Source organism: Hippopotamus amphibius, chromosome 6, assembly GCF_030028045.1.
Source record: "Hippopotamus amphibius kiboko isolate mHipAmp2 chromosome 6, mHipAmp2.hap2, whole genome shotgun sequence".
In the NCBI taxonomy this organism is placed as follows: Eukaryota; Metazoa; Chordata; class Mammalia; order Artiodactyla; family Hippopotamidae; genus Hippopotamus; species Hippopotamus amphibius.
The window spans coordinates 155,442,053-155,468,682 of NC_080191.1; the positions used below are offsets into that span (position 1 = coordinate 155,442,053).

At 38.7% G+C, this 26,630-nt stretch overlaps 1 protein-coding gene across 5 annotated transcripts in view; it reads right to left on the reverse strand.

Moving 5' to 3' along the window:
* The window catches only part of PEX5L (peroxisomal biogenesis factor 5 like), a 171,251-nt gene extending 145,350 nt beyond the window's left edge, over nucleotides 1–25,901 (reverse strand). For 3 of the 5 annotated variants that reach the window (XM_057740114.1, XM_057740115.1, XM_057740111.1), the window contains exons 1-2: nucleotides 25,773–25,901; nucleotides 24,247–24,318 (exon numbers count right to left, since the gene is read on the reverse strand). In XM_057740114.1, the coding sequence (XP_057596097.1) occupies nucleotides 24,247–24,318; nucleotides 25,773–25,865 (165 nt within the window). In that variant the 5' untranslated portion in view covers nucleotides 25,866–25,901. The remainder of the gene's footprint in view (nucleotides 1–24,246; nucleotides 24,319–25,772) is intronic. The other 2 variants (XM_057740110.1, XM_057740108.1) reach the window with 1 other exon arrangement.
* Nucleotides 25,902–26,630: the final 729 nt, after the last annotated feature.

A 26,630-nucleotide genomic window follows, 5' to 3' on the forward strand; every position in this document is an offset into this window, starting at 1 on the left:
ACATCAACTATTCAAATTCCTTGGGCAAAGCAGAAGGAAACAGGACCAGTTAAGGCTTCCTGGTAAAACTGGGTAGCTCAAATATTCAGAGCAAGAGATGCTTAATTTTAATGAGACTCTCAACAAACTTTCCGGAAGAATATGTCCTCCCAAAGAAACTACAATGATCATAAAAGTTGGTAAACTTGTCGTTCAAATTACAGTTAGGACCATTTATGAATGCACAGACTGCATTCCCATATAAAAACAGATCATAATATCGATAGCTTTCATCAGAGCTTATTCCAAACTTAGAGAGTAGAGAGAATATACCAGAAATTTTAGAAACATGAGTCCACGTCAGTTCTTGTTGGAAGAACAACTATTAACTCAGACGACAGCAGATTTTTGCCTTCAGAGATGCGCGAAAGATGAAATGTTTTTACTCAACCCAGCCTGTAAAGAAGAAACTTTTATTCAACAAGAAACAAAAGACTATGGTCCCTGCTTGAAGAGCTCGAGCTTGAACTTGAGTTCAAATCCAGTCTTGAATACTCAGGCAGTTTTTTTAACTTCTCAACCTTAGGGCTCATCATTGGTGAAAATGAGGATAAAACTGCTTACCTCACAGTGCTGTTGTGCGGATTAAATGGAAGGTCTGGAAAGATGGCCTGGCATGTATCAGGAGCTTAATAAATATCAGTTTCCCTTTTTCTGCCCTGTAGCCTCCTCCAGTTTAATAAACTTTTTTTTTTACAAAATTAATTACGCTCCTTAAAATGATCATATCACCTGTTATTGGTGTATTGAGTTTATAAGCCAATTCTTGTAACTCTCTTAAGCTCTCCCTTTATGTCCTCTTCTCAGTGCAAGATTGCCTTTCAATATGTTTATTTCTTGACATTTTGTTGTAATGTGGACCTCAAAGTCATATTTGAAATGAGAAAAGCTGTGCAGGGCTTGCACTTAGAACTTGCTGTCTGGTTTAGAAACAACAGAGTGGAAAAGTTTAAGACAATTTGCAGCTGGTTCGCTTGTGATTCCATTGGATAGAACCAAATTAGCTGCATTCTCCGTATCACATCCCCAGTAAGCAGGGAGGGGCTAGTGGATGGGAATTCTTAGGTTTTTCTTGTTTGATGTGGTTTGGACTGTGTGCAACAGACTAGAGCTTGAGCACTAGGACACCAGGGCTGGGACAGATTTGCTGAGTGATGACTCAGGATTCCAAGCTGGTGTCCCCACTGAGGGAGGGTATTTGGCACAGTCATTAAGAGCACAGACTTTTAATTCCACTTGAAGTCCTCTCTCTGTCATTTACTATCTTGTGCCCTTGAACAACTTTCTCAGTCTAAATCTCAATGGCCTCACCTTTTAATTGGGGTTAATGGCACCTGCCTCTCAAGGTTATTGATAAAGGTGAAAGAACTAATGTGTATAAACCTCTTATGATGCCAGGCTAGCTGAGACTTCAGCCTCCATCGGGGTCCAGCATCTTGGTAGCTCCACAGTGCCCAGCAAAGTGCATGGCACATACTAGAGGCTCAGTAAATGTGTAACAGAATTGTACCTTCTGTCCACGGAAGGAATCTTTCCTTAGGAGTACTACATCATCTCCTTAGCTCAGTGCCCCGTTCTCCTGGTGCAGAGCTTGTGTGCTTTCTGGCAGCCAGTTCCTCTGCTGGGCATCTTTGATGGGAAGGTCTATTAAACATACCAGATCAGAGTCTGCCTCCTTCTACGTCCTCTCATTCGTCTCAGTGATCCCACTCAAGGTCACATGGTATATAGTCTCTGCCTCTTCTATGCGGTTGCAGAGTGAAACTGTGTGACTATGGTATTTTTCAAAGCTTGAAAGCTGGTGGCCTGCAAGCTAAATTCAGTGTATAGTTACATGTGTCTTGTTAACCTGCCATGTTGAAAAATTTTGCATCTGAATGTTCTCATTGGGGCATTCATGTTCCAGTTTGTCACAGTCCTTACCTCTCCCTATGGCCTTATACTCAGCTTCACTCTTTTATGTGATCACCCCTTACCCCCAACCTTTGATTTTGTGACCCATGGTGAGCACAAAGAGGAAGTATGATAAATCAGAAATGATCTGAACTTGAATCCAGGCTCTTACTGGCTGTATGATACAGAGTAAGTGGACTAGCATCCATGAATGGTAGATGGGTTGCTCCCACCTGCCTTCCAAGATTGTTGTGAAGATTAAATGAAACAGTTCCTAGGATAGTGCTGGGCGCAGACAGGGACTTAGGAAATATAAATTCACTGCACAACAGCCCTATCTCCCCATGAAATCCCTTGTTTACAGGTCCAACATGGAGACTGAAGAAAAAAAATATCAGAGATGAAAAAGTTGAGTGAGTAACTATTAGAATAGAAGCGATGATGAGAACAGAAAGCAAGGAAGAAGAAGATAAGACACAAAGCACACATGGATTCTTAATAACTTCAAGTAGAGTCAGCAATAGGGTTTCAATGGCTACTGAAAGGTCAGAAGCGGGGGGTGCGGTGAGCTAGAGCTGAGCCCAACTCCAGACCAATTAAGTCAGAATCCCTGTAGGCGGGACCCAAGCCTCAGTTTCTTTTTTTTTTTAAAGTCCCCAGGCTGTGGCAGTGTGCAGCTATATCTGAGAACCCAGGAGCCAGAGGCTCTCCCACGCACACAGCACACAGAGCCAGGAAGGGCTTCAATTAGTGGAGGCAGATTTTGCCAATTCAGACTCTCCTGGACACCAAGGGCCCACCTCTAAATGTGTAGAATAGAGCGGCGATATACGTGCAACTTTCATGACAGAAAGAGAAGGATCGACGCCCAACACCCGCCATAACTACCTCTGTGGGCCAGTGTCAGCAGCGGTGGGTACGCACCGGGCAGTCGCTGGCCGTGTGGGGCGTCACGGCGTGTGCGACGTGGACCCCTTCCTTCAGTAATTTTCAATTGGATGGAGGCTCTCGTAAACTAGTGAGCAGGGCACACACGGCAAATCCCTTCCTGAGGCAGGGAGCAAGTGCTCTCACCTGGCAAACTGGCAGTGTTCTTCTCCATTCTACACACTAGGTACCTCTGTCTATTAGAAACAGGATTGAAATTCCTATGCCTTAAATAATGCTGTAAAAAAGTTTAAACTTAAACACAAACTCAAACGGTGATAACAATAGTTATTATTATAGTTGCCATTAATGCTGAGTTCGGATTAAAACCGAGGTTGGTTTGGAAGGCTTATTCTATTCAGCAGCTTGATTCTCAAAACAAACAAACAAAAAACAACATAGAGTACTGCTATGACGTAAACAGCATTCTTTCCTTTGTAGTTTTTGTAGTTTACAAAAATCTTTTGTAGTATTTTTTACAATAACTATATTTTACATATTATAATCAAAACTTTTTTTAAAGAAAAAAAATGAATGGTAAGTACAGGGGTCAGATCTATTATTTAAAACATTGTTATTAATCAGATACTTTTTCTTAATTAAAATCATTAACATCCAGGAATAAATAAAAATGTATTCGACTTTCCATAGTTATAAATAAATTTCCTGGATTTATATTTCAGAGCAAGGGACCTGGAAGTTCAGTTCCCATTCTCATAAAGGTCTTTGCATTTGAGACAGACACCTCCTAAAGTTATTAAATGATCAAACCTCACAAAAGAAGTGGCAGACAGAACCCTGATGCAATCCTTACTTAGCAAATTGTCTTCCTTTCTGTAGGACTTTAGTTTCTGTTTGGTCTTTATCTTAAAGCACCTGCCAAAAACAGCTCGGCTTCCCCCTCTCCGGTTTGACTGTGGTCAGCAAGGTGAGAAATTACCAGGAGGAAAATGAGAATTTGGAAGTGGGTGCTGACAGAGTTGTCATCTCACCAGAGAAGATGAATGAGGAGACAAGTAGGAACGCAGCACGGGAGAAATACAATTAGGTGGGTAGAGCCAAGGAGAGAATTAGAGTTCAGCGAATTTCTTCCCTGCAGGAGCTACCCATTCAATCCTGGAAAATTATAAATGCTACTATCACTTGTAAAACTGGGTAGGCACAGGCTACATTTTTTTCCTTTTCCCTGATTCCCCCTCTCCACCAGCTGCTGAAAAAGCAAAGTACTAGATAAACAAAAGGAATGCCTACCTCAGATGTTCTCTCTGTGGAAGCACAGGACACTTTTATTAATCTGAAGGCACTAAAGCTATTAATGCTCATTGTTAAAATAAACTTTTAATATAATTATATAAACTGGCAACTAAGAAGTTTTTAAGACACATTTTTGCTGATGTTGATTTTTAACACAAGCAATCAGTATATCTATACACCTGGGAAGAGACTTTAATAATATTTACTTAAAGGCCACACAAACAGTAAGCAGGTCCTGTGACTAGTTTTCCTGGTTCTAATTGCATTGTGTCTCTTCTATTTTGAGGAACTACATGGCCTTTTTTTTTTTTTTTGTAGATTTCTTTAGATTTGCAGATGATGATTGGAACAGCATTATTTCTAGATTAGTTGCATAGATTTCTCACTATTTTTTTTACTTTTAGTCAGTTTTGTAGTATTTTATTTTTAAAAATTGTTTTTTGGGGGAATTAATGAATTGCAAAATAGTTTAAAAATCCAGCATCCAGAGATAATCACTTTCAATAATTTAGAATGTTTCCTTAGAGTCTTTTCTACTAAGCATGTTTTAACGCAGTTGGATCTTTCCAAATTTTTGTCTTGTGTTTGTGTTTTACTTAATATGTTGCAAACATTTTTTTCATGTCAGTGAAATCTCTGTCAGCATGATTTTAATTTGTATGTAGTATTCTATATTATGGACGTACCAGAAATTACTTCCTTTTTTCAAAAAATGAAAGGCAAACCAATTGCTATCTTTTAAATTTAGAGCCCCTGAAGTCGCTGCTTTCATGTAACGCACCTGGTAGAACTGCACACAAAGTTGCCCGTGTTAATGTTGGACTGCCGTCCACAGCAGGGAGAATGGTGTTTTGTTCTCAAGTACAAATAAAGAACCTGAGTGGGGCAGGTGGCCTTCTTGCCCCATTCCCACATGCTACCTTCCTTATGCAAGATGGAACCAACGGTGTCCTCGAAGGTAGGAGGAATTAGCAGCTTCATTCCACCAGCAAGGTGGAGTCAGCAATAGTCTTATGGTCATGGAGGGACCGAGAGGGACAAGCATTTATTAAAAATCTACTGTGAGCAGAAGAGTGCTAGGTGCTGGGAACATCAAGATGAATAAGATGTAGTTTCTTCCTTATAAGGGTTGGCAATGCTGGCCCAGTCTGTACAACTGGGTTTCAACCTCAGCTGCTCTGGGAACCTGTCCTCATCTTGGCTGAGATCCTGACACCTCGCCTAACCACTTGTCAGCCTCTTTCTCTGAACCATCAACCTCCGCTGAGGGTCTGCTGTAAATGGATGGGTTCCTTAGAATTGTGGAACTGTGGCTGAAGCACAGAGCACTGCCTGAAATCTCACTGCCACCTGAACTTTCTGTTAGTGGCACTTGCACTGCAATGCCCGCTTCTTTATGTTCAGGTCTGATTTTCCTCCCTTCCTGCTGCCATGTGGTGCCGGGGTCTCAGCATGCCCCATAGTCAGACTTGCTGGACAATTAGGGCAGCCTTATAAAGATATCCTTCTTTCCTATCTTTTCACATTTTTACTTGTTCTCATAGCATCTAAGGGCCTGTTATATACACTACACTCCAGTAAGCACTAAGGGGCTAATGCAGGAGTAAAGACTAGACAGTTACTGAGGCACTTAGAATGTAGTTGAAAATTTACACTAAAATGTGTAAGAAACAAAGGTAAGATCAAGATAACATGCCCCTCACTGACACTGTATGCCCCGAGGGGACAAAGCAAAGGAAATATTTGTGTAGGGGAGCTTAAAACACTGATGAGGTAAGTGATGAATGAGGAAAGGCTAAGATGAAATTGGTGAGCATTCTGAAACAGGGGAACATGAGAAAGAGCTTGGACCAAAATGTGTGTTGTCTAATGGCAAAGGGTATCAGGCTGCAGTGAAATTATGAATTCCACAAGATCCAAGTGCTGTTGGATCCAGGTCCTAGTCCCTCTTGTAGTGCTAAATGCTGGAGACATCACTGCAGATACTTTGCATATTCCCTAAAAACAGTTCTCCTGTTTCCCACCCACACCTTAATTAAGCAATATTGGACTCTGTGATTTTGTAAGATAAAATTGTTAAGAAAAATTTTCAAAATGTGTGATATATGCTATTTTCCTTTGTCATTGACTTCAGAGGTGAAATTTATTTTTGACAATTTTAGAATGACAATTATGGCTGAGATTGCTAGTTTTCTACCCCAATATTTTTCTCCCTTAGTAACATGCTTTTTAGTTGGACATATTACCCTTCAGAATAAATGACTCTGTATTTCCTAGGAGCTGCCCCTTTCTAGTAGCCAGACGATCATATGACTAAGTTCTGGGCGATGGAATATAAGTTAAAGGACTCTATGGAACTTCTGGGAAGTCTCCTTAAAAGAAGGGGTGGATGAAAGAAAAGGAAAAGGGGATAAAAAAGGGGGGGGATAGAGAGTCCCTGCCCTTCTCTCCCCACCTTTCTTCTTGCTTCTTGGAATTCAAAGACAATGGCTGGGGATTCAATAGCCATTTTAGAATATAAGGAGTAGGGCTTCTTTCAAACTACAGTGGAGCGGAGAGCTTGAAGAAGCATGCATCCCTGATAACTTTGGGAAGCTCCTATGCCTGCCCTGGATGGCGAAACTCCAGACTTCTTTTTAAGTGAGAGAGAAATAAACTTCTGCCTTTTACGAGCCACTTTGTTTAGACATTAATTTCATTAATATATAGAGAGCGTATACTTCTCAAGAGCAGGAACAATATTTATGCCACTTGGCCCATACTGGGTGTTCAACAATTGTGATGGTTGACAATGATGATGATAAAATTAAAAGCAATGAAACGAAGTAGCTTGAATAAACTGCATAGTTATTTTTATTTAAAGATTCTACTGCTGATGCTATTTAATCTATTTGTATGCAGGTGTTATCAAAGAGGTCTGCATTACTGAATAAAAATTCTTGATCTACTTAAAAGACTTCATTTCGCTTTGTTTTGAGAAGCAAGAAGGCTGTATCATTTATATGTGTCTTTAAGCTGGCTTCCACGGTGCTGTGAGGAATGTCTCTAAGTGACCCATCCTTAGTGATGGAGAGACTGTGAGCTCTGGGGGCCTCACCATGACTCAGGACAGAAATGGTGGAATGATGTTGGGAAATCCATTCCCCTGAAAGTGAAGGAACAAACAGCCTCTCTGAGGAAGAGACTCAAAGGCCAACATGCAGCAAATCATGAAGGAAGTGGAAGAGCTGGAAAGGGAGACCAAGGTCAACCACTAAGAATACAGTGAGAAGGCAAACGTTTGGCAACTAACGAAGCTAGAAGTGGGCAAAGGATTCAAAATATCCTCAAAGATGAAGTGTTTTGTATAGGTAACCTCCTTTATCTCCTTTAGTCTTCTGGAAAAATTATGACATATTTTAACTCTTGTGTTTCTCAATGTTGTTAATTCCACAAATCCCAGAAGGGATGTGAGGGGTGCTCTCATATAGCTACCAGGAAATTTTCCTGCTTCTTAAGTTCCAAAGACATTTCTGTTTTGTTCTTTTGCACCTGCCTTGGATAGCTTTACTTAAATAGTAGTTCTACCAGAACAAGCTCAGGAATTAACTTTTAGTGGGAAAAAAAATCTGCCATGAATACAGGAGCTTTGGTGCTCGGAATGGGAGAAAAACCCGGTGAAATGAGCCATCTTTCCAGCACAATTTATCTTTAGGCCAATTATGAGTAAAATATAGGCATAGTTGTGTGCAAACTAGAAAATAGGACGCTATATCCTTCATTTTTATTTGTTTCTTGTGTTTCAAGAGAACCCTCTGATGCTCACTTCCATTATTTAGCACTTGGCTTCTTCCAAAGAATCTCCAAGAAGGGACTGGCAATTCTGAAGCAGGTGACCAGCAGGGGCTTTGTTTTGACCCTGACCCAGCCCCACCTTTCTGTTTGCTGTCTGTGACTTAAAAAATTTTTTTTTAAAAGAAGTTTCTTTTATTTAAATTCCAGTGGGTGCTAGGCAATGTACAGTAACTAATGACTGTGTCTTTAAAATAAACAAAATGCAGTACAGTTTAACTTTCTTGATGACTTGTGGGAAGGCAGTTGGTGGGAAGAACATGGGCTTTGGAGGGAGACTTTATTTCAATTCCGTTTTTCCTGTTTTACTAGTTATGTGACTCTTTTCAAGTTTCTCAACCCTTCTCAGCCTTGGTTTTTTTTCCCCCTATTCTTAAAATTTGGCATAATAATAATATATCTCAGATTACTGTCTGGCACATAGTACCAATAGATGCTCAACAATGTTCATTCCCTTTATTCCCACCCCTCCCCACTTCTGTCATAATGAAACTAAATCGGACAGTTGGGATATAAAGTTTGATCTACCCAACTCCACAAATCTCATGCACAATGCTTATGCATGTGTTTAAAACGAACTGTGCTCAAGCTGACTTAACTAAATTTCTCTTCACTTTGTCTCCAAATCTGGCTTCACCATGAACTTTAAATGTTATATATGTTTTTTGGATTTTTTTTTTCTTCCTGATAGGCTGGAAGTTCTGAGGAAGCTGATCATGGGCCTCCCTTGTGATGTCAGAAGCAGATTTCTAAATAAGGAAAAATAATAAAAACTCATTGGTTGTTACTACCCCTTCACACCAGTGTACCCTGAAATAATTGTTCCAAAGACAGCTTTATTGATAGAGGGCCTGATTCCCTTCAAAGCTATATAGAGCAGTTCTAAAATGCCAACTTATTTTGGGAGAGGAAGTTCTCCTTTTCTTTGGCACGTTGCTGAAGCTAATTTTGTTTTTCTGTGTTTTGAGAGATATGATGCGACTTTTCTGCTAACTCATTATGAACTCTGCATGCTTTTCATTTCTATTTTAAAGAAGGCTCAAGTGTTAACAACATACATCTCGGAGGGCAGATGTATTGTTTTTACTTGGAATATGCGATTTCTTGACTACTAAATAAAGTTTAGAAGTTTCAGCGTAAGTTTTGCTTTTCCAGGAAAAAAAATTTGCTCATTGAAAAAAATAGAATCAGTAGTGATAGAAACACTAATGTTACTTCTCTGGAACTATTTATTTATAATGTCATCTTTTCAAGACAGTTGAAAAACATAAATATGAAAACATCCACTTTTTCTCTCATTATGATTAGAGAGAAATTTATCAAAAGAATCATTCAAAAAGAAATGCAGTGTAATTATATCACTTGTAAATTAACAAAATTAAGCTACACTTTGCCTCTTTTCCTACATTTTACTCATCTAAAAGTAATAGTTCTGCACGTATTCATTTTTCTACAGGGGATTTCATTTTAAAATTGCTCTTTAACACAAGAGATTGATTCAAAACCCCAGGGCCTTAGAAAGTGGCTTCCTTGAATATCGTACCGTTTTGGATTTATTCACAGGAAGTAATCCTCTTGAGTGGTTCAGATGATTTTTTTAAAATTTTTTTCAATTTTTTAGTTTTCTTTAAGAAATTCTTCAGGAATTCTTGTGAGATAGAAGTAGGGAAAATATTATCACTTTGCTGATAGGGACATCAAGGCTTAGAGATTTGTTCAAGGTCAAAGAGAAAGTCATTGGCAAAGCCAGAAACTTGTATCCTAGCATCCTCATTTGTATTTGAATTCTGCTAAACTAACTTCCTGTACTCCTTGGATCTGCATTAATGTAAGAATTTTGCATTTTGGGACCTGAGCAACAATTTTAAAATCTAGAATACTTACAAAAGACTATATATTCTAAAATGCATTCACAATTATTTCTTTTTATCATTGTCTTTCAATATGAAGAAGTCATAAGACAAGTCTATTATCCCATTCATCTAAGCTGCTTAGACTTCAATATAGGTCTTTAAGTCTGTGTAATTTTTTGGCATAGGAATATCCTAGTGGGTCCATACATCTGTGTCCTCAATCCTTATGGTACCAGAGTAAATTATATCCCAAGTTATTTGTGGCTCTAACAATATTTAGTCAATTTCCCTTCTCAGCAAACTTAAAACTTCATGCAAACCAAATTTATGCAAATCCATGTTTGTGATTCGGCCGTGGTCAGCCTCAGGAAGCAGAATCCCTTAAAACTGCCATGTAGGATGTGATTTAAACTTGAGGTTTTACAAGAGCAGTGCAACGTGTGTGGTGGCATCTCCAGTGATATTTAAAGGTGCAGACGGATATGAAAAGATGACAATGTGCAAATTCCCATAAATATGCATAATTTATGGTAAATCAGTATATGTCTAATCATAGCAATATACACAATTTTCTTACAATCTCTTCCTTTCCTTTTTAATTTGATAACTTGCACCCTGAAAGAGGGAAAGATTTGGATTGTCACTGCACAAGCCAGGGAAAGTTATGGGGCAAAAAAATGCCTAAGGATCACCTTGATTCAATATAAGGCAACTATTAAAATGATACCTATAAAAATTAAATAATGATGTGGAACAAATGAGTCTAGCATAATGTTACATAAAGAGGTAGATACAAAATTGAATGCATACTAACTGCAACTATGGAGAAATTTAAATTATGCTTGTGACTATGCAAAAATGAGAGAGTATGTAAGATGAAGAGTCCTTGGGAACATGGGTGATAGTTTTGATTTTGTTCAAAGTTTCTGAGGAGGGTTTTGTATATTCATAAACAGAGTAACCAGTGAGAAGGGACCCCAAGGGTGACTGTCAGCTCTCCAGCACCAACAGGTAAGGCTCTTGGAGGAAGGCTGGCTGCTGCTTTTGGAAGGATGCACGAATCACCAGGAGCTTGGAAGGGCAGAGTTGTGGCCAGTGAAAGTCTGAAGAGGTGGCAGAATGTCAATTCTCAGACCACTATTCTAGATGGGCAGGCAGGGAACCTGGAGATCTGCCAACAACCTGGAATAAACTAGCGCTACTGACTAGTTCAGCAGGGACTTTAGCTGGAGAAGGAAGGTCAGCTCCTATGGGGCAGCTGGTGGAGTGACATTTCCAGAGCACAGCAATCTACTCCAGAAACAGAAAGATACTCAACAAATGCTGAAGTGATGGACTTTCTTGTTTTGTTCCAGGCATGGAATTTTTTCAAACGTGGTGAGCACAGAGAGAATTCTAGGTGCAAAGTGAGGATTTAACTTATCTTGAGAAGCACCTCAGATGCGAGGACTCAAACCTGTGTAGCAACCCTAATGCAGTACTTGCCTTTTACTGGTTACCTTGCAAGGCTGCCTGGTTACCTGGTCCTACCATTCTGTGCAGTGCAGGGTCCCAGCAGCATTTATCCAAGGATGGGGCAACTGCCCTTTTTCATAGATTTGCTTTTGGGCATGTGTGTTTATGACTATGTATCCACACATTCTCTATTTCTCTCTTTCTTTTACACACACACACACATACACACACACACACAAGAATACTGTCTTTTGGAGGGAGAATATTTCTTTTTCAATTTACCCATCTTAATTGATTTATGCTTTTCTTTATCCTACACATCTTTCCCTTACAAACAGAAAGTTTTTCTCAGATTTTACCCTGTTACATTCCTAGCATAGTCATAATAACAGATATCCTTGATAAGTCAGGGAAGCAGGAGGAAAGGATAACTTCCTAACTGTGAACTCTTTGGACCCAGGGCAGTCATGCACAGCCACATAGGCTGTGTGCCCAGCACATCTCCTTCAGGTTGTGCAATGCAGCAGCCTGGCATAAAATTCCCTATGCCCTAGCGTGCATTGTGAAGTGGGGATGATGGTACCTACATCATAGATTTGTTGGGAGGATTAAATGAGTTCATGTATATAAAGTGTTTAGAACAGGGTGTAGCACATAGTAAATGTTATATATGTGTGTGTTTTTATTAACCTCTTACCAAAAGTGGTTTCAGATTAGAAAGGCTTAAGGCAAAGATTACGTTCATAAGTTTCACCTCTTGGTCTCCATCATCTATACTTTCTTTACGAAACAACCTTGGTCACAGCACTGATTACTGTGTAGGTTCACTTTAATGAATGACGCTGGGAAGGAATATTTGCAAGGTTAGGAACAGTTAAATAAAGGACTGAAGATGCTTAATCTGTCTTAACTCATTTTCTTTTGTAGTCCTAGGAAATAAAAGTCTAATGTCTTTACCAAAATAATAACTGATCCTTGCTTGACACCAAAAATTTGAATAAGCTAAAACAGGGCTCCTCAAACCACAGTGTGGATTGGAATTCCCTGGAACGCTTGTTAAAACCAATTTCTGAGCCCCAACCTTAGAGACTGATTCAGTCTGGGATTCAGAGTATGAATTTCTAACAAAATGCAGGTGATGCTGCTACTGCTGGTCCATGCACCTCTCTTTGACTAGCCAGGCTCTAAAAAACATATTTGGTCACTACTCCCCCAAACCACGTCTTGTCCTGGGAATACACTGAACACTGGGGAGACTCTGTAATTCTTTCAGGACTATGACCAGGGAAATAATACACATCATAGAGGCCTGAAGGTCCCTAGGTACTCCCTGAAGTCCTCAGTTCCAAATCTGCTGCAGCACCTGCACCATAACTGCCTATTGACTGAAGCTCCACAACATATTATTGGCTTCTTAAAGGCCATGCCTGTGTTTATGTCATTGCTGTGTCCCAGCACCTGGCAAACACCTAGTAAGAAATAGGCTGTTAAAAAGTTTTTGTAACATAAATGAATGAAATAGGAGGTTAGATCATTTCCATCAAAATAATTCTATTATTTTTTTCAAAAGCGGCATCCCATATATCTTTGGAAGTTAAGTTACCTCACAATTAAAAAGAAGATAATTTCATTTTGCTGACATAATTTATCTTAGAACCAGTTTTTAAACATATGATTCTCTGCTTAGTTGTCTCCCCTGTATACTGAAAGTTAAATGAGGCCATCATCCCCTGAGCTGGTTCTGCTGGGTTCCCCACTGCTCTCCCTCCTGTATCACATGAGAGGAAGGACCTTGAGGACAGGGTAGAATCAAGTCCCATTTTTTTTTTAGAACAACAAAAGTTATAAATGTGCTAAATGCAGCTAAACACTTTCCCCCACAGCCAAACCCCAGAAGACACATAGCAAAATTGTTTACATATCAAATTTCTATAACAATAGGTTCTCAGATTTTTCTGTTTTCCCATTTGCTCCTTATTCTTTTTAGGAATAGACTTTACTTTTGTTTTCTCTTTTACCCTTCTCACCCCCCCCCCACCCCCACCCACCACCTGTGGGGTTTAGGAAGTCTATCTGCAGAGCTAAGAGGGGCTTGCTTGTTCTCTTTCTCCTCTCCTAGCATGTGGATTCTCAAAGGGGAAAGTCTATAGCAGAACCATGAGGAGGCCTCCTCCCCTCCATCTATATCCTTCCACTCCCAGGGGATATATCAGAAGATTTTGTGTGTGTATTGTATATGTATATACACGCACAGGACAAAGGCAAAAAGGGAGCAAGAGTGTTACACATTTGGGGTGCTTCAAGTTGTTCAGTATGAATGGGGCATGGAGAAGGATACAGGGTAGTCAGTGGCTGGACCATTCATGGCCTGCAAGCCCAACTGAAGAGTCTGCATTATATTTGGGAGACAGCGAGAAGCATCACTTCCCTCCATGTCTATCACCTGTAAGCCAAGCAGTGCTGGGGTCTGTGCATGTCTTGTGTGGCTACTGTGGCTCATGAAACCACAAGGGAAGGATTTTAAATCAAGTTTCTTGGAGTTTGGATGAAAGGGTAAGATGGCTCATTCATTTAGTGAAAGACAAATTGCTTCCATTTTTTTAAAATGCAAAGTTTCCCAGGTTTTATATCTTTAGCTTACAAGTTTAAGAATAACTAAGCCTATTTGTGAGCTTCAATTTGTTTTATTCTGTGCTAAACAATGTGATTTAAAAAATCCATCAACTGATGCACCATCACTCATTTGTTTTTCAGAAGCTACTCCCATAGTTCACAGAAATTAATGTGTCAATTTTGGGGACACATTTAAAGTTTAAAGATAGAAACTGAGAATGTAGGGAAGTGATAATTGGACAACCTTTGACTGGAAGAAAATGACTTCCATGCTTAGTGTTTTTCTACAAGAATACATTAATTATTCACGAATTATACAAATGAGATAATTTAGTTAGAAAAAAGTGATGAATGAATGTTTTTTTCTATTCAGAACATCTAGCACAAAGCCGAGATGGTACATTCTCTCACCACTTCTTTAATAAGTCACTTATTCATATATTTCAAGAATGAGATCATTTGGTCAAAAAAATACTACGATGAGGAATAAATAACAATTGTATTGAACGATCATCTATGTGGGCATGTGTTCTTCCTGGATCACAAGATAGGAAGGAAGTGGTACTCACTCTGATTGGGGATAGACCATGTGAAAAATTAATGACTAAAAATGGAAATGACAAAATTATAGAGTTGTCTTAAAGAAAGAGGAGGAAGCAATGGAGCCTTAAAAAAAAAGCAGGTTTGCAAGAACTGTGTTTCTGTCAAACCTTATATACGCAGTGTCAGAATAAGAGATGCATTCCAGAGGCAGGGATCAAAGAGTGGGGCTGAGCAGAAAGCAAAAGACACGTGCTGCAAAGTCTGGATAGGAGAGAAATAAAAGCCCAACCACAGAAGTGACAGAGTCAGAGCAATGGCAGAGCACAGGCATCCAGGTCCAGAATCAGAAGAGAAGGAAGGGAAGTCTAGTCTCTAAACTCTCTCTGCTACTTAAGTATCAGAAAAAGAAAAAAATATTTGTATGGTCTTTCTGTTCCTTAGTCATTTTTATTTATCTGATTTTGAATTTGTAACATAAATCATTTCAGTATAAGTATCCTACCCACGACTGTTTTTTGAAGCCCTTATGACCATAGACGCTGATGGAATCAGTAATCAGTGAGATCACAGGCAGGGTTCATTAGACAAAGCGCTGGTCACCCACTTCAGAATGGACAGACTAGCAAGCTAGATGCTGAACTGTGGGCCTGGGTCACAATCCCCACAACCAACTGACAGGGAGATGATACGTTGATCCAGGTGGAGAAGACCTGAGAGACGATTGTGGAAAAACCCTCTGCTTCAACGTGGAGGAAACACTCTGCTAATCTTGTTAGCGGGGATCTTAGGAGATTCAAATTCTGCTTTTAAAATCTTTAATATCCGTACCCTGATATACACTGGGAAGTTTTCACAAAGTGTGTGAGAACCTCTTTGTGAAGTAGGAAGCCTCTCAAATAAACATCCTTTCATAAAGGTCTATCAGACAAATTTAATAGAGTTAGTTGTGCACTTGAAATACACACTCCTCTCAAGTGATTTTTCTGGATTGACTGGTATGTTTAGCTTACCAGCAGGAGGGACTTTAGAAGAAAGGATAAGAAGCAGTTTAATTTTAGGAAGGCAGTTATAGGGGTAGATGAATGCAGCCAGGATGAGAAGCTGCTGACCCGAATTCTAATATTTCCTGTGATACAAAATAAGCTGGTGACACAGTCAAGCTACTTCCCTACTCTAAGACTCAACTTATTTTGGTTGAAGAACCAATATAATTAACTTCTTAGCAGCAGCACCATTCTATCACCCAAAGCTGGTCTGCACACCTAGGTGCTGCCTTACTCTCTAAGGGGTGGCACCACGTGCTTTAACCACCTCCTCTGTTCAAAGTGGCTGGGAAGGGGCTCCATGGAGCACAGTTTTAAAACCACTGGATTAGATTATCTTCTGAAATTCCTTCCAGCTAGAATGCTTACAGTTCTCTGACTGACCAGATGAATCTACTTAAAACAACACCAGCACCAAACAAAAACAAAAACAAAAACAAATCTCCCAAAAACAAAACCAGTAAAAGCACAACAAACCTTCCATAGAGAAAGGCTGAATGGTTTCTTTTAAGTTGTGTTCCAAACGGCTGAGTTTAAGCATTACTGTCCCTGGCTGTTATTTTCATATATCACATCATTTTTACACACAGCATGTCAGCTCATGTCATTTCAATTTTGCATTTATTTTTCTCAGTGACTAAACATGCTGCCAGCACTTCTCCCCATTAGATTAAAAAAAAAATGGGCTATTTGAAAGTTACTTACATCTATGTATTTTTCCAACTTGAAAGTCCAGTTTTTTATGCTGCATGTAATGAGCATAGGCTGTACAATAATGTCTTAAAATAAAGATACATAATGGCATTTGAGATGTTTGTTGAACTTGAAGTGGTAACTCATGGTCTTGCTCTTTCGATGATTAAAGTTTTTAACTGAGCCCTATGGTTTGCATTACTGTTTGCAAAATTGGGGAAGATGGACTGGTGGAGGAAAGCTGGGTGCTTGCTACTCTACAAGGCGGGTACCTCTCTGAGATGCTAAATTGGTAAGAATAGGAGGTGGTAAAAGTCCTGAATAGGAAATATCAGCAGTACTTTCTGCTTACATATAACTGCTCTAGTCATTTTATCAAATGGGGATTTTTTACTTTCTCTTTTTGAGGTACTTGAACCTCTGGGGGGACTGAAGGCCATCTGACAATTATATCTTAACGTCCATTATTTTAATCAGATCGACAACTAGGTTAGGTTAGTTTTCAAGGGAGAGGGTGTAAAGCAGGAGAGAAATGGAGGACAGCAGAGACCCATCTGGGCCCATGTCAGCATCCTACTCTCCTCAGATCTTAAGAGTCTCATGAGTATAACTGGTCACAAACTGGAACCCCAGGGCTGTATACAGACCTACACTGTTTTGTTTGACTATAAATTGTTATAAAATTTAAAAATTGATTTTAAACATTTAAAAAGCAACAAATTAATTGCTTCTCTTGAAAAATTAGTATATGTGGTGATCCTGAGCCCATTTTCAATAAGATGGTGATTAGCTGGGGCTGGCAGGTGCTGCCCCTTTTAGAGGGGCCAGCTTGTGGCCTTAGCCACTGTCTTCCTCACTCCCTATTTTTCTTACACAAAGTCTATCACCCTCATTTCTCTAGTTGGTTGATCCAAAGAGGCATTTGTATCTATGATCTCAGAATAGACTTTATTATTTAGAATTATTATGACCCCATCCTGAAGAAATCCAAGGGGATTCTATACCTACTAAATCTAAGGCTTTCACCATCAACTCTCACCATTCACCCACCCCAGTGCCTGACATTTATAAAGCATGCCATGCACTTTGCTAAGCATTTATTTACAGAAACTTATTTATCCTAACAACTACTTTATGAAGTCAAGAGAATTTTCTTCATTTTAGAGCAGAGCAGCCTGAGGCTTAGAGAGGCTGGTTAATTTTCCAAAGATAATATAGCTGCAACATGGCTATAGCCTGTTTTCACTCAGATTTCATTCCGATTCCTGACTGTGAAAGCCTTGCTCTTAACCATTCTATAACTTTGCTAGATTCACAATGGCTAACACGTGCAGAGGCAGAGGAGCCAGCAACCCTGAAAAGGCACCAGACTAGAGTACCCGACAGTGTCTTATAGAAGGCACGCAAACTGCTTACTAGTAAAGCAGTGGGAATAAGCAAAGCGAAAATGTCATGGGGCAACAACCAATCCGATATGCAGGAAGCAAGGGGAAAAATCATGAGACAAAACAACGGTGGCCCTGGATTCTAGACTTGGCTCTGACCAAAGGAGGCTGAGCTGGACACAAGGCTCTCCAGAGGGGCATCCTCATTTGAACCTCAAAACAGACATCTGAGCCAGATGGTATTATTCCATTTTACAGATGAAGAAACAGAACTTTCAGAGAACTTAAATTGCTCACTTCAAGGTCTCCTGCTTAGTAAGTGGCATAGCTGAGACCAGAAACTAGGACGATCGCCTCTTACTTCATTTCAGGTCTCTCCTGCCTGCCTCTGTGTCACTCTATAAAGAGTGACCCTCTACATTTTCTGGCCTTCTACCTTCAGATCTCACTAACATGTCAGAAGACTCTGAAATTAAGATATTAGGCCTGCCCTTTTTTGTTTTTGCTAGAGTCAGAGGTGATGTCTAGGGGAATCAGTACACTACATTGAAATGCATGAAGTCAAAAAAACAAAAACCCTCTCAGCACTGTGAATTTACAAGGGAAAAATAAAGAAAGGTACTTTGCATTACTGTGATTTCCACCGCACCCCCTTCCCAAGTACCAGGAACTCAGAACTATTTTCATATTACTTGACACAAGTAGGTAATACTTAGGAATAAGAGATAAGTCAAAAGGCCTTTATCCCAGTAATTTTTCTATTTAACATTGTGCAAAACTTTCCCCTTGCCTTGTGCAACGTTTATTGATGATACATAGCTTTGCTGACAAGGTGGCATTGATTGGACTGCAGCAGTGAATCTTTGTTTACGCCAATGCTGATTTCAGATAGGCAGCACATTTGAAAAGCTTCCGTCTCCCTCATCACCCATAAATATGGCTTATTTTCATTGGACCGTTTCTCATCTATCAATCTCTCTGAGGAAAATGCTACTGAGCCTATGTTTGCTGTGAGCACAGTGGGGGCAACCACAACTGCATCATGTGCTTGGTCCTTCCAGGGACTCACAGTATCCTGCTTCAGAACCTCCAGGCTGCCCACCTTGTTTCTTTTCTGCAAGTCTAGAAGGGGTTTCTGTTCTTAGTGACCAACTTGGAGTTCCAAGAAGGTACCCAGAGAGAATGCTATACATGATCCCAAGAGAGGGGGTCTCATGCTTTACAAGTCTTCTCAGACGTAAATGGGATCTGAATTATATTTAAATGAAGTCACCACATTGATATGACAAAAAAAAGCACTGGCCAGATGGTGCTGAGTACAACAAGGCAGTGACACATATCACCCCCATTCCTTTTACTATTTATGAGTCTGAGAATCAGGTCAGCTGCTTAGATGGTGGTATGACCACAATAATTGTTAGTACCAGAAGGAAGCTCAGTATCTTTTCCTGTTAATCTGTTTTTCTCATTCTTCCATTTTTCTTTCATGTTGGCCTGTATTTTCTTCTTTAGGGTTCATTCCCACAGGATAAAATTGCAATCCTACTCAAATGCTTATGTGCTTCTGGAAACACAAGGGGGTGGCTATGCTTTGTCTCTTCTTTTTTTTAGGGAAAAGTCAAAGAAATTCTGGTTTCCATTGCTTTCTGCTCAGGTTTCTCCTACAAATTTACAAGGAGACTCTCATAAGGGTTTTAGGCTAAGAAAGGTATGTGTTGCTTCTCTCCATGGTGTTTCTCATGTCTGGTCGAGGCCCTCCTGGTGGAGGCTCTGTAGGCACAGGAAGGGTGAGTGGATGGCAACAACCACTGTTCAGCTCTAATTTTGTATACATTTGCTTTGAAGGGCATTTCTCCCCTAAGGTATAGGGTCCAAGAAGGAAGTAAATTGTTAAGGAGTGGAAAAGGTTATCCCTGTGAGGGTTCAATAAATAAATATCGGCCAATTATGATACTTTCTAGATGGTTATTTTATATAATTAGAGCACTGAAGCAAAACACTACTTAATGCCTACCTATGGGATGACCAGTAATAGGCGACCGTAGAGAGCTATGTAGGATGATAGATGGTATATTGAATTGCAGATCAGGAGGGAAGGCTTGTTTCCAGTGCTCTCTCTGTACCTAACCGAGGACTCAGAGCAACTCGAGTCACCTTTCTAGATCTCAGTGTTCCTGTTTGCTAAATTGGGGTTGTGGAGTGGTGTTATGGACTGAATATCTGTGTCCCCTCCAACTCCATATGTTGAAGCCCTAACCCTTAATGTGACCGTGTTTGGACATAGCCCTGTGAGGAGGTGATAATGGTTAAATGATGCCTTAAGAATGGGGCCCTCATAAGAGGAAGAGATACCAGAGCTCTCTCTCTTTCTGCCATGTGAGGATGTGAGGATATAGTGAGAAGGTGGTCATCTACAAGTAAGGAAGAGAGCCTTCACCAGAAACCAGCAATGCCAGCCTGTTTATCTTGGACTTTCTAGTCCCCAGAGCTGTGAGAAAGAAATGTATGTTGTTTAAGCCATCCAGCCTATGATATTTTGTATGGCAGGCCAAGCAGACTAATAGGTGGTGATGACTAGCTAATTAAAATGACACAATGGTTTACAGTTTATAAAGCACTTTAACAAATTCATCTTCTTGGAGAAACTCTAAGAGCTGGGAAGAGCAGAGTATTATTTTACAAATAAGGAAATATCTCAAATCACAAGGCTACCACAAGATCACAAGGCTACTAAGTAGAATTCAGTCAGATGTAAACCTGGGTCTTTAAGGGACCTTTAGTTTTAAAAGGCTATGGTTTTCTTGTTTTTGGCATCATTACATTGGATATTTATGAATTCTAGTTTTTAGGTTTCCAGGTAATGCCCAGTTGAGGGCATTACCCTCATACATATACTTTTTCTGTTTAGAACTGCAAGAGTTGTTTCCTTCGACCCAGCCGTTTTCAAAGTATAGCCTGGGACCAGCAGTGGGAACCAAGGACTTAGAAATGCAAATTCTTGGGCCCTACCTCGACCTGCAGAATCAGAAACTCTGGGGCAGGGTGGGGCCCAGCAATCTGTGTTCTGAGAAGCCGTCGAGGGGATTCTGAGGCTGCTAAAATTGGAGAACCATGGTTCTGATCCATGTACACTTGTTCCCTTTGTAATGGGCTGACATTTGACACTTCCCCACCTTATTGCACTGAAAGGTACACAGCTGCGGCTCTGAGTCCTACAATCAACTCAATCTACAACATACTGTTAGAACTATTTTGAAATGCTTGAACCTACAAGTGTATCCTCTTTACAATTATAATATTCTATAATTTTGGTCAGCCTTGATTACCTCCTTTAAGTGTGCTTGGAATTTGAAAACATTTTATGAAAAAAGCTATCTTGGTCAGCATATCACAAACTTTGAGTTAAGCTGACTCTATTCTAATTAAAAATAGTAATTTAAAATGGAATTAATTTATTATTTATTCAAAGTAGCTAATGTTTTAATCACTTATTCAAGAAACTTGACCATCTACTCCCCCACTCCCATCCCTGATATCTCAGTAATTTCAAAGAAAATTCATTTGTACATGAAATCTATTCCTAAACGAGAGGCACTCCCAATCAGGAAAGAATATTTTAATAAATAGTAAAAATAATCCAAAATACATATTTAAAATTTCTTTTAATATTTGTTCTAGAAAACTAAATATAGAACTAATTCTGTATATTTTATTATAATTATATGTATATAATAATTATATATGTATATTTTATATGTTATATAATTATACATAAAATGAAATATGTGTATATATTAAAACAAATGTCTGGGGTTTAGAGGTATAAAGATTTTTATCCATTGCTTCCTTTGATTACTTTCCTATGCTTGAGGTTTGAAAACTAGGGATTTCTGGAGAATATGGACTTTAGTGCCAATGTGATACATTTATATTTAAATGACTATAGAACTATGTGGATGTGTGATTACATATTACATGGCACCTCCTATTACTTTAGGACATCAACACTAATCTAAGAATTCTCTGGAACATTTTCATATGTATCTCAAATAAATCTGGCCACTAAAATTTCACAAAGAGAGAAGCACAATATTGCCTTTTAAGAACAAAACTTTATAACGTTTCCAAAATTACCTTTTCTTATGTAGAAATAACACAGAAATCACTTTTCACCCCCTTGAATGTTGGCAGCCAGAATGAATGAACAAAATCCTCATACTCTGGGCTGCTTCTGTTATTATTTGCTTTCATAAGCAAAACTGTGGGCTTTCTGTGGAAGTACAAGACTTGCAAATCACATGACTGATGAAACGGCATATAGCTTGCACAGCATTTGTAGAGCGACAGCTTCTGAATGACAGATTTAGTGAGCTTAGTAGACTTCTGCCCATCACAGCACTCCAAACTATTTTATTTAAAGCTTTTGCAATTATATGAAGATTGACTAACAAATTTCTACCGTTTCTGAAAAGACATAGGAAGACTAAAGTGAACATAAAGATTCCTCCCCACCCCCGCCAAAGTATATATAATAACTATGAGATGAAGCAATATTAGAAAAAGTATTTTACACACATTCACACATAAACACACATACACTTTCAATGTTGATCGCTGAAACTTAGGAAGAATTTTTTGTAGTGTGATAAAAACTAACTAGAGTGTTTTCCCAAATATTTTACTTCAAGGTGTCAACATTGTCATTGTTTCAACCTAGGATATGCTCATTACATCAACACCAAATAAACCTTCCCCAAAAAGAAGGACTACTCTTACTGCCAACAGTAAACACCAAAGCCAACTCATATTCATAATTACTCATCTTTTGAAACGTTTTGACACGAATGACTCAGCAAAACTGGGTCACTGCCAACTGGTGCCAACTGGTCCAATGGCACTGGAGGAAACATAATAACTACAGAGACAATAGTGACTGAGAAACTGAATCCTCCCTCATTTGATCCAGGTAAGAAAAGCGTTATTTTCTGAAAAAGCAAGAAAGTGGGTTCTCTTTTTAAAAGATTGCTTAACAGTTAATAAAATGTGTTTATGCACAACAATATAAATTTTGTGAAAAGTGGCAAGAGAATAAAAGAACAATGACTCCCTTTTCTGTATCCCCAAATTCACTTAAAACAAAAAGAAGCTTTAGGGAAAAATGAAGAAAAGAAAGAAAGAAAAGAAAAGCAGCTTTGGGGGTAGAATGATACTAAAGAAGTACAAAAAGTAGGAATTTAACTTCTACATGATTAAGGAAGAAATAAACAAAATTTAATAGAGAAATGTATAGGTATGTATGTTCTCATAATATACTCAATTGTATTTTACTAGTTCATTTGCCAGGGAGGTCCAGTCCTTTCATCGGAATGCCAGTCTACAGGGCAGGATCTATGGGAGATGGAGATCACACACCCTAAATAATTAATCTGGCATAGTTAAAATGATAGCTAATAGCCCAGCAGAGCACTCAGGCTCCAGTCCCACTTATCTTATTAACCCAACTGACAATTTGGCACTAAGTAGAAACACAGGGCCAAATCCAACAGTCTTCCACCCTGGTCTTCTCAGGAGCAGGAGAGTGAAGATAAGGAAAGGAAAACTTGAAGGTAGTTTGTGTGAACCCTGTAGTATGGACATATTCTGCACCTCCTCGGGAGATGCTTTGTTTGGCTAGTTTTCCCCAGAAGACCACTTCAGTTACCTCAATTATTCCAGGCCTAATAAGCCAGTCTGTAAGTCAATTGTTTCTGGTGGCTATCTTCCGATGGTCATTTTTCCTTTTTTCAGAAATAGACACAATGGCTCCTTTAATGCAATCACCACAATGCAAAACAAACTGCATGATTAGGAAATTGTCCAAATTCAACTTGGCTTTCGGTAACTTGATAACTGCCTTCTCTCTAACTTCTTCATCTGCTCAGATTCCCTTGAATTATTTCTCTGTCTCCACCTGTGCTGACATCAGAATCAGAGCCACTTACACATGAAATAGATGTGCAGTTATCTTGTCTCCCTGATAATTAACACAGACATTAAGGGCTAATGCCAATTCAGTGGCATGAGCTGGATACCTTCCATTACCTGGTATGTCATTGTTTATGGTCTATTAAGCAGTTTTCATTTTACCTTATGGGCCTATATGAAATACAAGCTAGATGTTTCTCAAATCTAGCAGTATTTGGCGAATATTAAATAGCTTCTTTTCTTTCTTTTTTTTTTTTTAATCTCTGAATTTACTGCAGACAATCCGAGAAAGTAAATTGGGCAATATGTATTAAACTTCTTAAGTTTTTTAAAGTCTTATATCCCTGTCCTCCTAAATTATATTCATTGTTTTACACTAATAGTAGTGTTTCTCATTTTCAAAGTAATAAATTTTCTGGTTCTTCTTTAAATATTTTTTTTCCAACCAAATTATCCTTATTGTACCAGTTCATTTTTCCAGTGGGGTTTTTAATTTCCAAAAATTCTCTTATCTTGCTCTGCTTTATTTTTCATCATTCCTTCATACAGGACATACATGCTGACATCATGCAGAAGTCAGTGCATCAGAAGCATTAGACAGGGAGGCTTAGCTGCTTTCAAAATCTATCTTATTATGCAGGCCTCGGTTAGACAGGCTAATATAGCCGCCAGGGCAGGGCTGAAAGCTCAAAGGCTTCAGTTGTCAAAAATCTACAATGCAACAGTAGAAAATGTATGTAAGCATTCACTTACCTGCTTTTGATCAACAACTATTTCCAGGTCTTCATCACTGCTTAGTTTTCCATATCCTTTTTCTTTACTTTTCTTGTGAAAGAATAATTTTAAATGGTCATTTAGTTTCTTTCCATTAATAATGTTAATTCCCACTTAATACTTTTAAAGATAAAAGTCTTAGCCTTGCTCACTCGTCATAATACATCATTCTTTATGCCAATCTCTCATGGAAAACAGCAAATATCTTTATTAAACTGCTGGCTTCTGCTTAGCATCTCCCATCCAAATAATACCTTTAATCCTTTTCTGAATATTGTTATGCTTCTTTTTTCAATTCTATATTTTCAGAAAAGATTCTTTAATAATTCAAGATAAATAAGCAATTCCTTAAAGAGGTCCAGCACATTTTTCTTAAAGACTGAAACTGCATTAATGATTATACTATGCTTAAGACTTCAATTATTAAATGTTTAATTTTAATCCTTTATATATTTTTAAGAATAAGCAAGTTTAACACCACTCAGATAACAAATCTTCAGATTTTCTATATTTGCTTATAAATCTGATGCAAACACTGGAAAAAACAACTCAAATAAGTTTAAAAAGGTAAATAAAATAATTTTCAAAATTAAGTAGTTTGAAAAGTTGGAAGAGTATAGACAATTTAAAAAAATGTACTTTATTGGCATTTTCCCCCCATCTACCTTCCCCATAGTAAAAGTTATAAAGTGAGAAAAGGACATAGATGGTGACAGCCATTTTACTGCTATGTTAACAGGAGAAGGATAATATGTCTGAGTCTTTTTTTCTCTTTCTCCCAGTGCAATAAAGGAAATATCAGGAATGACAGTTGTTTCTTCATAATTTCAGAAATCATAGTACCTCCGTAGAGGACCATTAAGAAAAAGAAAAGAAAATTTACTACATCATTAGCTGTAATCCAAGGTTATTATTTTTAAAAAAAAAAAATCCTTGCTCTCAGTATTAACTATATCAACTAGAATTAAGGGAATTAAAAATATTTCTTATGTTTGCATCCACTGTGCCATGTTAAGATCCTCATCTCATTGGGGGAAGAATGACATCCTTCAGTGAACATGACATAAATCTTCTTTACACTGTGGGACACGATTCTTCTTTGTTTTTTCTTGTATAACATTTCAAAAGCAGATTTCTACCCAATAAACATATCTCCTATTTTTGTGGGTTTTTTCCCCTGTACTAAAGAGATTTTCTGAATCTTCAAGTATTAGGATGCATAAATAAAATCTGAATTCTCATTCATATATTAATGAGTTTAGCCACTTAGAACAGAACAGATGGCCACAGTATTTCTCTCTATTATTATTCTTGTCCTCATTTGAGGTTCCATTTCAGGATTGATGGAAAACAAAAAGAACAAGGTTGGTTTCAATCAAGCTGACTTCCTTCCTATCTTTTGCTTTTGTATCTTTAGTTCACTGGCTGCCATAAGATAGTGTCCAGAGACCCTCTAATGCAAATCATTTAGAAATGCCTTTCCAAATATTGATCTGTATACGTACCAAGTAGCTCATTTGCATGACCCGATTTCTGGACCAAAGGACATTAAGTAGAGTTGGAATGTGGGTCTTTCCATCCATTTCACTCTCAGACATCCCAGAATTCTTTGCACCAGCGGCAGTGGCTTCATTGCCAGAACTTGCTGACCAGAGAACCACAGATCTTGCCCAGCAACAGTATTTGTAATGTACCACAATAATCGAAGCACCCCTGAATCACTGTCTTGACTTTGTAGACACTGTGAAATTTTGGGCTAGCACAGAAAAATCACTGAAACTAAAATTTCTTCTTTTCTAGCTAATTCATATCCAAGCACTTCTATGTTCCCTGACTGCTGTTCTAGCTTAATGCTCAAAAAAACCCCTCCATCTATTATTAATTATACACATTTTTATATTTCATCTCATGCATATGCGCTACTCAGCTTCTCTGTCATAAAAGCTTTCAATTTCCCCTTTTTAATGCCCCACCCCAGCCTTTCTTGTGATTAGCAATCAATGCTAATAGATATAACAACGTTGACATTCACAAAAGATAATTCAAGATTGCCATTTCTGCCGATACCAGATTCTACTTTTCCAATTTAATCCCAACTCCCTATCTGGTTTAGTACTGAATTTTTCCAGGAAGAGGCTAGGTCAGGGAAGGAGATTATATCCCCAACTACTGTAAGTAGAAGTTGGCATTTTCCAAGAGTGGGAGGAGGCACTTAGAGTTCTGAGTTTGTACTTAAGCCCCTAGTCTCCAAATAGCAGACAACTGTACACAGAGTCAGAAGCCTTCCAGTTTTACTCTAGAGTTAAGCAGTATTTTCTAGCACACCCCATAACCCCAGGGGGATTAAACCTTTTCTAAGCCAT